The sequence below is a fragment of the Acomys minous genome (genome assembly GCF_964271855.1).
Source record: "Acomys minous genome assembly, chromosome: 7".
Lineage (NCBI taxonomy): Eukaryota > Metazoa > Chordata > Mammalia > Rodentia > Muridae > Acomys > Acomys minous.
Window position 1 is genome coordinate 87,730,070 of NC_140488.1, and position 13,772 is coordinate 87,743,841.

The following is a 13,772-nucleotide window of genomic DNA, read 5'->3' on the forward strand; positions in this document are numbered from 1 at the left end:
AAAGTTGAACACAATGTAAGGAGGCTCTGAACACCCATCTAGAGAACACTGGAAAGACTTCCTATTAAGTGGCAATAAAATTAAGGTCTGAGGTAATACTTAATATCCATCTACAAAGTCCAAAAAAAAAAAATGATTACTTGGTGAGGCTTCAGGAGTAAATTTGGACTAATTTTATTTTCCACTCAAAACCAACTAGGTAACTTCCAGTGTACCAAATTATCTCTTTTGTGACTCCACAAAGTCAAATAAACATGTTTAAACCTTGAATTTTGTCCTATAAAAAGATGCTAAGCCTTGATCAGAACTATGATCTTATGTTAGAATAAGTACACAGGGTTATTCAGCCTATGCTTGTGACCATAATTAGCAGCTGGACATGTTTCAGTTCCACCTTTAGCTGCCTCCCTAGTTATTAACTACTGCTATAGATTTTTTTTTGTTAATAAACAGGCTCTAAAATTTCCAATTTTAGCTAGGTGTGGTGGCATATGCCTTTAATCCTAGCACTCAAGGATGCAGAGGCAGGCAGATCTCTGTGAGTTTGAGGACAGCCTAGTCTACAAAGCAAGTCCAGGACAGCCAAGGTTACATAGAACAACCCTGTTTTTAATGGCCCTATTGAAACAATAATAAAATAAAATTCCCAACTTTACTCTTAGGACATTATATTCTTTTTATGTCAATTTCAAATGTAGTCTTCGAAAATAGTATTCAAAATTATGTAAATAAATAAAAAGCCTCTTTGAGCCTTGCAAACTTAGTCTGGTGACTCTCTAAACTGTTAAGTATCATGTTGACTTAACTTAAGTCATGAATCACTATGAGGTAACTGACCAAAAAAATTATTTGTGGTTCTAAGAAACTATACAACTCATTTCAAAGAGAAGCACTATTTTAGAATGCTTATTTTGATTTGCATGAACAAGCCTCTTTATAGTTTACTTAAAAGTAGTTTGCAGACTACCTTGTATAAAATATTTATTAAAAAATAAGAATATTAATATATAAGTAAAAACTAAAGTGAACAATGGGGAGTATGATCAGTGGACATGTATGAAACCCATTATTTTCTACAACAAACACTAAAGAGTGTATAAAGAAATGAAGTAGAGGCTGGAGAGATGGCTCAGAGGTTAAGAGCACTGACTGTTCTTCCAAAGGTCTTGAGTTCAATTCCTAGCAACCACATGGCGGCTCACAACCATCTATAATGAGATCTAGTGCCCTCTTGTAGTATGAAGGTGTACATGCAGGCAGAACATTGTATACATAATAAATAAATCTTTTAAAAAAGAAATGAAGTAGGTTTCTAGTTATATAATAATCTATATTTTCATAAAAATGAAAAGCCTCAGAAGTACTTTACTCAGTATTGCTTGGATAGTATTTATAATACAGAAGACAAACTGTTCAAAAGCATACAATTAAAAATAGTAATAAGAAAAGGTTTCAACAGTAAATGAAAAATTTACTTTTCCTAACATAGTCTAATGGTAAAGGAAAAAATATACTCCATGTATCTTGTTTCTTCTTACAATGTTACCTTTTCATTTGCAAATTAAGGCTGATTTAATATTTATCACGTGGAATACATAAGCATTCCAACACAAAGATGTATTACTATTTTTACAGACCTGCTTTCAATTGGATGGCAGAATATAAAGCTAAAAATTTATTAGACATTTGTGTGAGGAGGTTATAAAATCTAGGACTTAACAACTTATTTGAAAACTATTTTGCCTTGCTTTCTATGTACTATTACTAGAGAGCTGGCCTGTCCAATAAATTATGCATGTGTGGCTACCGAACATATGAAATGTGGCTACTACAAATCAAGATGTGCATATAAAGCACGCAGAAACTAAGAAAAATATCTTTTGAAACAATCTTTAAAAGTACCAAGGAGATACTATTAACATTTAACACTATGCTTTGAACGGTAATTTTCAAAGGTAAATCTAAAGTGTATTTTAGTTATGATAACTTGTATATGTTGACACACTCCAGAGACAGATACAAACCATCTGCAGCTGCTGCCTGGGATTCATGGACATCTGCCTGTACTTTGGAAGTCACACTAATTCTCCGGGCTTTTCTCTCAATTGTACAGGGGTCTGAGGAGTCTGCATAAGAAAAAGCAAAGGTAGTGAGAGGGGATGAACTCATTCTTCAGCAAGAAAAAGGACTGTTCCTGCTACCCACGCAGTTGTGGGAATTTACCTTTTCTATCACTTCATATTACCTTACATTTGGTTCTGAGGTTAAATGCTAAACACAATACTTCTTTACAAGTCACACAGAACATTTGTCCCAAGTAATAAGACATGATGAAAAATTATATTTAGGGTAAAAACTCAGTGACAACTAAATAGAAATGTGAAAGCAAACTGTACTTTAATGATCTTTTGATTAAACCACTCATTTAAAAAGCATTGCATGAAAATAAATTACACATAAAAGGTTGTCTGCCTGGGTTATGTGGGAACCTGTCACAAAGAACCAAAAATAAAAATAAAAAGAAAATGAAGAAGGAAAAAGGAGGAAGAGGAAGGAAGAGAAAGAAGGAGAAGAAAGCAGAGAAGAGAAGGAAGGAGAAAGAAAAAGAAGAGAGGAGAAGGAAGAAGGAGGAAGACAACAAAGCCAATAATGACAACAAAAATACATTCTTGTCATCCCACTATTTAGGAGGCAGAGACTAGACTGGAATGCATAGAAAATACTGTTTCTTGAAAAATGGGAGCAACTCAAAACAATACTATGTAGTAACAAATATGGGCTCCCAACTTACTTCAGGGATTTCAATTTCATGCTACAGTACTGTCCTATATGTTATAAACTTACAGGATATTCATGAGCAACTCTTGCATTAGGTAAAAACAACTAGCACATTACATATTTGCCTTTAAGACCAAAAGAAAAGACCTTGCATTTTCTAATCAGTCTTGGATCCTATATGTAATCTTTTAGTACAAGCCACCTTTGGAAAGCACTGCTCCAGAATTCTAAGAATGGTGGTCATGCACTTAGATGAAATGCTCTTGGAAGAGTAAGAGCAGAGTAAATGTTTCCTTAGGCTGCAAAGGTGGGGGAATCCCCTTTTCTGAGAAAGGGAGGGGGAAGAGGGAGATGGGACCAAGAAGAGAAGAGGGAGGGGGCTGTGATTGAGATGTGGAGTCAATAAATAAGGAAAACATAAAAGAAAGAAGATAATGAAGCTCTCTCTTAGATTTGGAATGCACCTTAACATCACATGCCTTCACTGAGTCACACAGGTCAATCGGTATTTGAACAGATCACCTCTCTGTGATCTAAATATGGTCAGCTAGGCCACTGCTCAGGTCCTATGACACCTAGGTCATTCATTGTTCTTGCAATGAGGGTACAGAGAGATTTGCTGAGTTACCCAAAGAATTGTATTGTTTAACTGCAGATGCCAATCCAAAGATTTCTGTTACCTCTTTTTCTTCTGTCCTCTAATTCTCTAGCACATTCATTATTCAATCTTATAGAGTGTTCTTAGATTTCCAACATATATCTAATTATTAGCAGTTTAATGTTTGGCTTTTAAGTGAATGGTACTGCACGCCAATTTGCACTACTTTTAGAAGTACTTTCAGAAAAATTATGCCAGGTATGTTGGTGCACATCTGTAAATCTAGTAGCTAGCATATAGTTTATGATAAGACTATTTTAAAAGGGGGAAAGGTGCTTAACAGAAAACAAATCTGATTTCAAACTGAAAGCTGTTCATAAATATATGAATGTTTAAAATCACTTGGCAAAAAATAGTACCATTTTATACTCTCATCAATAATCAACAAGACGTACTTTAAGCCCATCTCAACTAAATTTTTAGTAGAAATTCATTCATAAGGACAGATAGGAATTTACATGTAGAGTATAAATTCCTTGGGACACGAGTGATAGTAGGATCACATATATATATATATATATATATATATATATATATATATATATATATATGAAATCAATGTAACAATTGTGTATTTGATAAATATTTAAGAAATTACTTAAAATTGGACCCATTAGAACTATAAATATAACCCAACCTCAGGATTAGTAAGTTCCACTTGCAATAAATTTGTCATGAAGCAGAGCACTTTACATGCAACTCTAACCTTTTTTTTGTAGGAATGGGTATATAATATAATATTTTTTTTCGAGACAGGGTTTCTCTGTGTAGCCTTGGCTATCCTGGACTCACTCTGTAGACCAGGCTGGCCTTGAACTCACAGAGATCCTCCGGCCTCTGCCTCCCTAAGTGCTGGGATTACAGGTGTGCACTACAGCTCCCATCTTGATATATAGTATCTTTATGGGTAAGGTTTTTAAATCAGGCTCTGCTAACTTCATTAAGAAAGATGGATTCCAACAATGAACTCTAAGATAAATTAAGCTTTGGATATAATGGGGTGATAGGTCCATCAATTTTAACAAATACTTTGCTGGGGAATGTTGCCTAATACAGAAGGTGGGTGGGATGTCAGGGGGAAGAGTCATCTGAAAGGTCAGGGAAAAAAATGGAAAGCAGTTTTTCCTTTTTTAAAAAATTTATTTACATTTATTTTATATGCAATGGTGATTTGCTTGCATGTATGTCTATGTGAGAGTATCAGATCTTGGAGTTAAAAGACAGTTGTGAGCTGCCATGTGGAGATGGGGATTTGAACCTGGGTCCTCTGGAAGAGTAGTCAGTGCCCTTAACTGTTGAGCTATCTCTCCAGCCCTAGTCTTTCCTTTAAAAAAATAAAGTAAAATTATATTTGATATTGTTTTCTTTCCTTTTTAAATGTTTGAAAGAATCTGCTCACCAGCAAACTGTGGTTCTGAAATTGTGTTTCTGAGACTTTTTAAAGTAATTTATTCAGTTTTATTTAGTATATATACAGAGCTATTAACATTTCTTCTTTCACCTATTTATTTTTAAATATTGGGCCTTTTATACTTTGTTGTTTTTTTTAAGAAATGTGTTTATATACATTGCAGTTCACTGGTTTGAATATATTGATCACATTTCTTCATTACCATTTTAATGGATAACCCATCTTTTATTTCTATTTGTAATAGCTTGTATTTTTTCCTCTTTGTAGATCAGTATACCTTGAAATTTCCTGATTTTGTTTTGCTTTTCTCTATTTCATTTATTATAAAATTCTACCATCAAAAAGAAACATCAAATTTCCTTCAAAATAATTAACAACTGAGGGTCAGAAAGACTCAGTTATGATGATCTTCTTAGTACATCTGAAGCCCTGACCTCATTCCTAGCACCAAGAGTAGTTCATTGTCCGTGTACAGGGAAAGGTACGGGTTTGTATCCAGGTCTTAGAGATGACACAATTCAAGAAACTTCAAGATTTTACGTGTGGTGGACCACTTGGATTTTTGGTCATTTCTGATGAGTTTAGTCAATTCTTTTATGACAGCCCTTGAATCATTTAACTATAGTTCATCCACTAGGCTATTTGTAAGATATATCACCTTAGAAGGCACTGGGGCTAAATCAAGTTTAAAGATGCATATTTTATGAACCTAAAAGGCTAAAATGATCAATGATATATAATCCAGAGGCTTTCATCTTGAAATTACATACAATGTTGCCACAATGCCAAATCTAGTATGTGGCAATCATCCACTAAAATTCGTTTTGAGGCATTTTTAGAAATCACTACACTATTTCAAATGTAGATTACATGAAACATTCACAGAAGTATAAAACAATAAAGAGACTAGCTCCTAAATTGCAATCCATAAATGAACTAGAATTTATGCATTCTTTACTATTCACTATGTCTTCATAACCAAACTGTCTTGAATTGCTTAATACAAAAGGATTAAAATATGAACTTTAAACATTAGTCATATATTGTGACTTATGAAACAATATATAGGGTGGAAAAATGAGTGATCAATCTATCTTCAAAACTCACTGTAAGATCTTGAAAACAATTTCAGACTTGTTTTGCTCTTGATGAAAAAACATTTGTGTCCCTATCATTTAGGCTTACTCTCTGTTAACAAGCAGCAAAAGAATTCTTATGTACAAATTCTACTAAGGATTTTTCAAGATACTCATTATTCTAGAAGAATTTTCTTTCAGGAGTGTAGTTTTATTATGTTAAAAAAATTGCCATTCTAACTTAGAATAATTCTAACATTAATTTTAATGTTTTGCAAAAAAAGAATAAAGTTAGGGACTATTTCATTACTGTCACATTATTATGGATAACTTTTTAAAAATGAGGAACACATTCTAATGAATAGTTCAAACAGAAATTTTTTCAGAAATTTATTTAACTTCTACAGTATTCATGCTATGAGCCCCTACTCACCTTTTTTTGATGGCTTTGGTGGTACAACTGGGCCAGGTTCTATGTGGTCATAAAAATTACTCATGGCTTTTGGATCAAAGTTTCCTACAAAGAAAAGAAGAAAACCACAGGTATTTAGGAATCGTTCTTTTGTGATTTTATCTTTTAAAAAGAAAATACATTAATGAAACATATGGGAAGAGAAATTGTTTTCCACGGTTTCAAACGTCATACTATCCTATCCTCTTTTCTTTTTGGTTGTGAGCAAACCAAAAAACCAGTGTGTGTCTACAATGTATTACCTAAAGGAATATTTCTAATTGTAAAGTTAGCACCCTTAGGCTGGATCCAGTACATGGAACACAAGGAATAGCGGACCTGTTTGGTCTAATGAAAAAACAATGTAAAAGAAGACTGTGATTCTTCTTTTCATAATTTATCATAAAACCATCTAAGGAAGAAGCCAAATGCATATGTTACATAACCCTGAGGGCTTACCAATGATGATATTGTGCAAATTTTAGAATAAAAAAATCCTGGGGAACTGTTAATACAAAAATTTCCCTGAACATGCTCACCTGCTGGCTTAATACTTTATCAGTGATATACCCCCTACTGTGATTCCTTCAAGGTCAGACTGCATTAGATGCTGGTTCTGATTCTCACCTTCACTCCTATACTCTGCCGGTTATATCCAAATCCACCTGAACTTGGATACAGAGGATGCTGTACTGTGAGTCTCCTGTTTTTAAGTATTGACTGTTCCTCCCAATGAACAATTCTCTTACTACAAATCAAATATAAGCTGTTTTTCATCAACTCGTGCAATGATTTATTTGCATCTACTTGAAAATGTACTCCCCACCCCGTTGCCAAACCATATTTGGATACTTAAGTATTTCTAAATCTTAAGTACAAAAAGACTCCATTTGGTCAAAACTACATCTCCTTCCATAAAAACACCTTAATAGGTCCTATTAACCAATGTTTCATCCACTTGAATAGGCTATTTCAAAGAGAATATTTAGGAAGTTTTATAGCTCACAAAAGCCACAGTGCTACTCAATATATTAACTGCTGCACGTGTATTTCTTCGATCACTTATGTTACAGTTGATGTTCTGATATGCAGTTCAGAGAACGCTTACTGTAAACACCCTAATCAAATGTTATTGATTTTCACTTTGCTTAAAAAAAACCACATCAGTTTTAAAAAGTTGATGCAATCAGATAGTAGCAGTGGTTGATACACCCTGCACATTATGCATAGTGTTTCTTTCACTGCTTAAATCTAGTAGGCTACATAAGAATATCAAGGCTTTTGAAAATAAGAAGCTGGCTTGATAGCTCAACTTTCATGTTCAAATCGTTCCATACAGTTCAATTGTTTGGCACTGTATTATACATGACTGTTAGGATACTACAGGAGCTCTCTTAGCTGCCATAATTTAGAATATTAAAGTATGGGAGAAGGCAGATTCAAACAAAGGACTGTTATGAAAAATCACACATCATCTTTACTGTAACATAAATACAGCAGTCTTTTCTGTCTTTCTTATGGAATGTTAGGGATTGAAATTGCCAGGAACTGTTTATACTATGCAAACATTCATCACTGCACTGTAACCTCAATACAGCAGTATTTTAATGCTTAACAAAGATATTTCATACTGTCTTAAACAAACTGTTCACGATAACCTATAGCCAAGTGTCATCAAACTTTCTGTCAAAGAGAAGATACTAACTTCAATTTTGTAGACTTTCAATACAATCTGTTACAAGTATCCAATTCTGTCCTTGAAACACAAAGAAGCCATAGACACTAGGTAAACAATTGAACATGCCTATTTCACTAAAATTTTTATTTATAAAAGCAGGCACAAGGATGTTAGTTTGCTGAGCCTTGATTTATAAATTTTGTGCTTTGGTTTCTTCAGAATGCAGTATGTGATATACTAAGGACACTTTCTTACAAATTCCTGTTTTCTACTTGTTTTCATTCAAATCTAATTTATGGTTTCTAGAATTTTATGCTTGGCTCTATATAAAAGCCAAAGACAGGTTTTAAAAGAGAAGAATTCTCATGAGTTCCTGTCAGTTATGAAACATTAATTTTAACTGCAGAAGTATAGCTAACTAGCATATGCAGCACATGCAATCAATGGGAGCAGCAGTATGTGGGAAAGAAAGACCTCTAATCTGATGAAACGGCTAGCTGAAAGGTAAGAGACATTTGACTGTAACCTAGAGAATTTCTTTCAAAACAAAGAACTCAGACATTCTACTATGGGTTATCTTTTGGTCATGGTATTATGGAAGACTATCATATAATATAAAGTATGTGATATAAATAATACTCATCAATTTATTAAATATTCACACTGTGACTAAAAGGATAAATACAATGAATGAAACAACACAAAATGAAGAGAATAAATGATGAAACTGCCAAAATATCATTATTTTTGACACCTTGATCCACAAGTATGGGAATCTCTTTAAAGCCATTCCTATAAAGGATAAAATCTTAAACCCTTAAATCTAGGAAACCAAAATTATTGCCAATTAAGCAGTTTAAAATACCACACTATGATTTATGGTTTACCAAATAATCAAGTCTATACCTCTAGATTGAAGGAGATCAACTTCTTTCAGTGTACAGTCAACATTTATCTGGAGTTGTCTGTTCATGCTTCTCAATCTTGTCATTTCCTCAGGCTAGTAAGAAAGCACCCAAAATAGCAATTGTGGGAAAATCATTATCAAGCCCAACATTTAAGAATTGTGTTTCACGTTAATTGATCTGATTGGGTATTACCAAGAATACTTCCTTGTCTATAAGAAAGCATGACGATGTATGTTCTTGAAGTAAAAGGTATACTTTGAACATTGACGTGGTCACATAGTAACAAAAACTGCATGGTGGCCACGTACAAAAGTGAACTATGTTCTATCATAAAATATACTATCACTATAATAATAGAGCAAATATTTTATTTATGTTTTTGTGGTAAGGTAAAGTGCAACAAACAACCTTTTAAATTAGCAATGTTGATAATTCTAGTCTTGTCTAACCTGGTACAAATTAGTGCTTACTTAGCTTCTAGTACTGGGTTTACCAGAATTCTCTCACTCCTTCTGCTAAAAGGACTTTTAAAGTAGGTAGTATTACATGGATTTACTGATGAGATAACGGCACACAGAGGTTGAATTTTCCAAATGCATAAAGGTAGTAATTGGTAGAGCCAGGACTTAGACAAAAGTTCGATATAAATTCATACAGAAATATTTATTTTTCTAGGTCAAAGAAGTATTTTAACACAGAGAAATATCAGGTACCAATGGCTCATCTGTTTCTTCTACTTTAGCCTGTCCAGCCCATTCCAACTCTTAGGGTCTTTCAGTCACTGAAACATAAACTTCAATTCCCATACAATTCTTAATTTCTTTACAATTTCTGTGTGTGGACTCTAGTGGCATGGATACTGAAGCTTTTTCTTTACAGCCCAGGCATTAGCTCATTTACAAGGGTAATTTCAACTACATAAAGTACAATGTTAAATTACCTATTGAGAGAGAGAGAGAGAGAGAGAGAGAGAGAGAGAGAGAGAGAGAGAGAGAGAGAGAGAGAGAGAGAGACAGACACAGACAGACACTGACTGACTCTGCTAAAAACATGTATTTTGTCAAAGACTAAAAAGGTTAACAGTGCATTAAAAAAGAACAGAAAAGATACTGTATGCTGCTGGGAGATTGCAATAGAATAAGTGGGGATGCTCAGAAACTAGCAGGGACAAAAAGTTCAACACAGTGATGTGAAGAGGTGTTAGAAGCAATTCTGGATATTGTTTGGACATAACCTACTTATTTAAGAGCATTTGATGACTGTTAACTTTTTTGAAAAAGATTTATTACTTATACAATATTCGGCCTGCATGTGAGCCAGCAGGCCAGAAGAGGGAAACAGATCCCATTACAGATGGTAGTGAGCCACCATGTGGTTGCTAGGAATTGAACTCACCACCTTTGGAAGAACAGCCTGTGCTCTTAACCTCTGAGCCATCTCTCAAGCCCGATGATGACAGTTAATTTTACATGGGCCCACTTATCTCACGCCCTCACGAAAGACTATCCTAATTTCATCTCAAATATTTTGAAGAATAAATATCAAACTGAATTTTAACAACAACAAGATCTAAGCCCTCAGAATGCTAGAGGAGCAACAACAAGAATCACCTGGAAACACTGAATTGCTCTTTTTCATTTCTATGGGCAAAGTGTGTAATGTTAATGTGTAAAATGCTTTGCCAAGTGATATTATACAGTTGTAGAACACATGCTTGAACATTAACATAGATGATTTTATCCTAGGAACACATAAGCAAACCCCAACTTTGTGAGTTCAGTACCTTGGTGCTTATCCTTCCTATGTATTTTGCAATAAAAAGAAAGAATTTTTTAGCCATAGTGGCCCCACATAGTGAGTTTTTGTAACTAAGCATGGGAATATTAATAATACATGCTATAGTCAAGAGGTTCCTACTCATTTGCTTTTAACTGAAACCAGTCTCATCAATTCAAATATAGAAATACTTGAATTCACTCAACTTATGGTTTACCTGTTAAGATTCTCTTCTCATAGCTTTGGATTAAACAGGGAGATGAATAGCTGTTTCTGAGAATGGTCATTTACCAAAAGTACATCGTGTTTGCACAGAAGATTCAGATCCATCATAATTTATAATTTAGACTTAAAAGTAGGCCAACAGAATGTTTGTAGCTGACATTTCCAAATAATAGATTCTATGTTATTTTGAAAAGGGAGTAGAAATCCCTTAAGTCAACTGTTTCGGAACTTTAAAAACTGGTCTCATATACACCAATATTGAAGATCACTGATGGGTTTTGGTGCTTTGGCCCCAATTATACATGTAGGACACAGAGCAGTGGGGTAGCACCAAAATTAGAATAGGATGGATCTGGATAAATGACTAACTTGGTGGAGAGAACAATTGGCAGCTCTCTGCATATTAAAATCTTATTTATCTTTCAAGGTAAATGTTAAAACTATCTCCTGTATGAATATTATTAGCAAAAGACTAACATTTTTTCTCACATTCATACCTCTTTGAGAGATGACATATTATTAAACATTTCATAAAATGTGATAAGTAGGCAGGTAAAGAAAAATGACACTATCAATACACTTTTGCTATTATTTGAAAAACATTGTTTCACTGCTACTCAAAAATTTTACAACTATACATATAGCTGGTCAGAAATGCAAATTCTAGTCTCATTAAGCAAGCATTTCTGTCCTATTTTCATGGAAAACTTGGCAAGAAATTTTGTTTGAAACCTGAAAGCAGCAATTCATACACGTTACCCAAAGTGTCAGTTTGATGATCACAGAAACAGCCAGCTCCTTGCTAAGTATCTGATGCCACCTAAGGCACACTGTCTCTTATGTGGACAACATCATAACACACTTGTGACAACTCCCTTTAACGAGAAGTCACATTGCCAGCAAGTGCCACAGGTATTCTCATTTCCAACCCCTTCAAATGATACGCAATTCAAAAACTGGAAATTCTAACTAAATTATGTGTTTCTTCATTTCTTTTCTACCTCTTTATGTGGAAATAAGTTACCTTATTGCTATCTTAAAAGAAAAATGATTTTATAAAATGCTTCAGATTTGTTAATCTATTTCAAGCAAAGATTTTCAGCATTTTTGTTACCAAGCTACTTTATAAAGACTCTTGCTATTTGCTAGACATTGTATAAATGTCTTAACATACTTTATAATTCTAAAGGAAACCCCATGACATAGATATTCTACTATATATATTTTAGAGATGAGAAATAAGCATAGATGTTATTTATCTGAGGATATGTGACTGATACAAGTAGTGGGAGTAATATGCAAATTTGTACTTGAAAACTCACTCACAGTCATAACCTTCATGTACATTGTATGTCCTACTGTTTTCCAACTCACTCTGCGTGTGCAGTCTAAACATAAGGCGCTGAAATGAACTGTAATTTCTATAGGTGAGGGATGGCTACACTTGGTTGATTAAACTATTTTGCTTATTTTATTTATTTTTACCTTTTAAATTATAAGCCATAAACTACAGTCTAGGGGAGGTCTTCAGTTCCTTTCTAAAAGCAAAACCAAAACCAAAAATAAAACAAAAAAACAATGACTTATCAATAAAAACTCCAATTAATGTCACACTAGATAGTTTTCTATTTTCAATTAAAACCAAGGTTTCATTTAGCAGGAGCTATAATATACCACATGTTTCAAAACAAAACTTTGACAGAAAAATAACTACTCTACTGATACCTAAGTGATTAGAAGTTGCCCAACTACCCTTTGCTAGCTTCCCTCAATAGAGGAACCAATGAAGATATTAGAGAAAAATCACAAAAGATATTTGATTTACATTGACATCACTCATTCATTCAGCTTTGTAATTTTTCCAGTGGTTTATATAATTAAAGCTCTTCCTTATAACATTGCCTAAACTGAGGAAAATAGTTATTAGTAGAAAAAGTCATTAGCTTATTGAATATGTCTCTTTCTCAAGCATCTTCTTCCTCAAAAATCCTCTGTTTGTTCCTTGACATAGCAGAATAAAGTTCAAGCACCTTGACACAGTGTTCAAGGTCTACACATCACTCTGCCTTTATGTACATTAACCTCTGTAAACTCAGAAATTTCAGGCCTAGGCAAGAAAACTGTAAAAGTAAGACCATCTTGACTTCAAGCCCTAATTAGCCTATATTCTTTTCCCTTCAAAAATAACTCTCCCTTTCCTTTCTGTCTATAATTCGGGGCAAACTCTCCAAGAAAGTAGCTGCAGCCATCCTGAGGACAAGAAGCCTTACATATATGTTCAAGAGCCAGATCACCCCAGGTTTAGAGAGTGGAAGAAAATGAACACCCTTGAAGACAGACAGGATTTAAACTTGAAGATTTGGAAGGTCATTCCAGAATGATGTAAGAAAGTGGAGATGTGCACCAAGTAGACTCATAAGACAGTTAGTGCATGATTTCTTTCATTACCTGTGAGCGAATACAGCAGTTAACAGTGAAGTCTACTTCTCACTGGCAGATAAGTACTAAGCTGCCTAACAAAGTACCATATTCATTAAGCACACAGAATACAGATAATGAATAGTTTGAAGATCAATTAAATCACAGAAAAGGTGACATTACATAGGAGAGAGATTTTGTAATTTTCAAAGTTATGTGACATTATTAAAACTCAACCTTATTAACAGGCTAAAAATATAGAAAACTCTTTCCCAGAGTATTCTCCTTTATGATTGTTAATGGTCCACACTGAACACCTCAGTTTCTACAGTTACACACTATAAAACTACCATACATCAAGACATTCTACCACCAATACTTTCTCAAAATTAG

General features: G+C 33.9%; 1 protein-coding gene across 2 annotated transcripts in view; it reads right to left on the reverse strand.

Annotated features, from left to right (window-relative positions):
* Positions 1-13,772, reverse strand: part of TAB3 (TGF-beta activated kinase 1 (MAP3K7) binding protein 3) — a 66,603-nt gene that overhangs the window by 12,867 nt on the left and 39,964 nt on the right. For both annotated transcript variants that reach the window (XM_084791074.1, XM_084791075.1), the window contains 3 exons: positions 8,959-9,052; positions 6,357-6,440; positions 2,025-2,126 (listed from right to left, as the gene is read on the reverse strand). In XM_084791074.1, the coding sequence (XP_084647200.1) occupies positions 2,025-2,126; positions 6,357-6,440; positions 8,959-9,052 (280 nt within the window). The remainder of the gene's footprint in view (positions 1-2,024; positions 2,127-6,356; positions 6,441-8,958; positions 9,053-13,772) is intronic.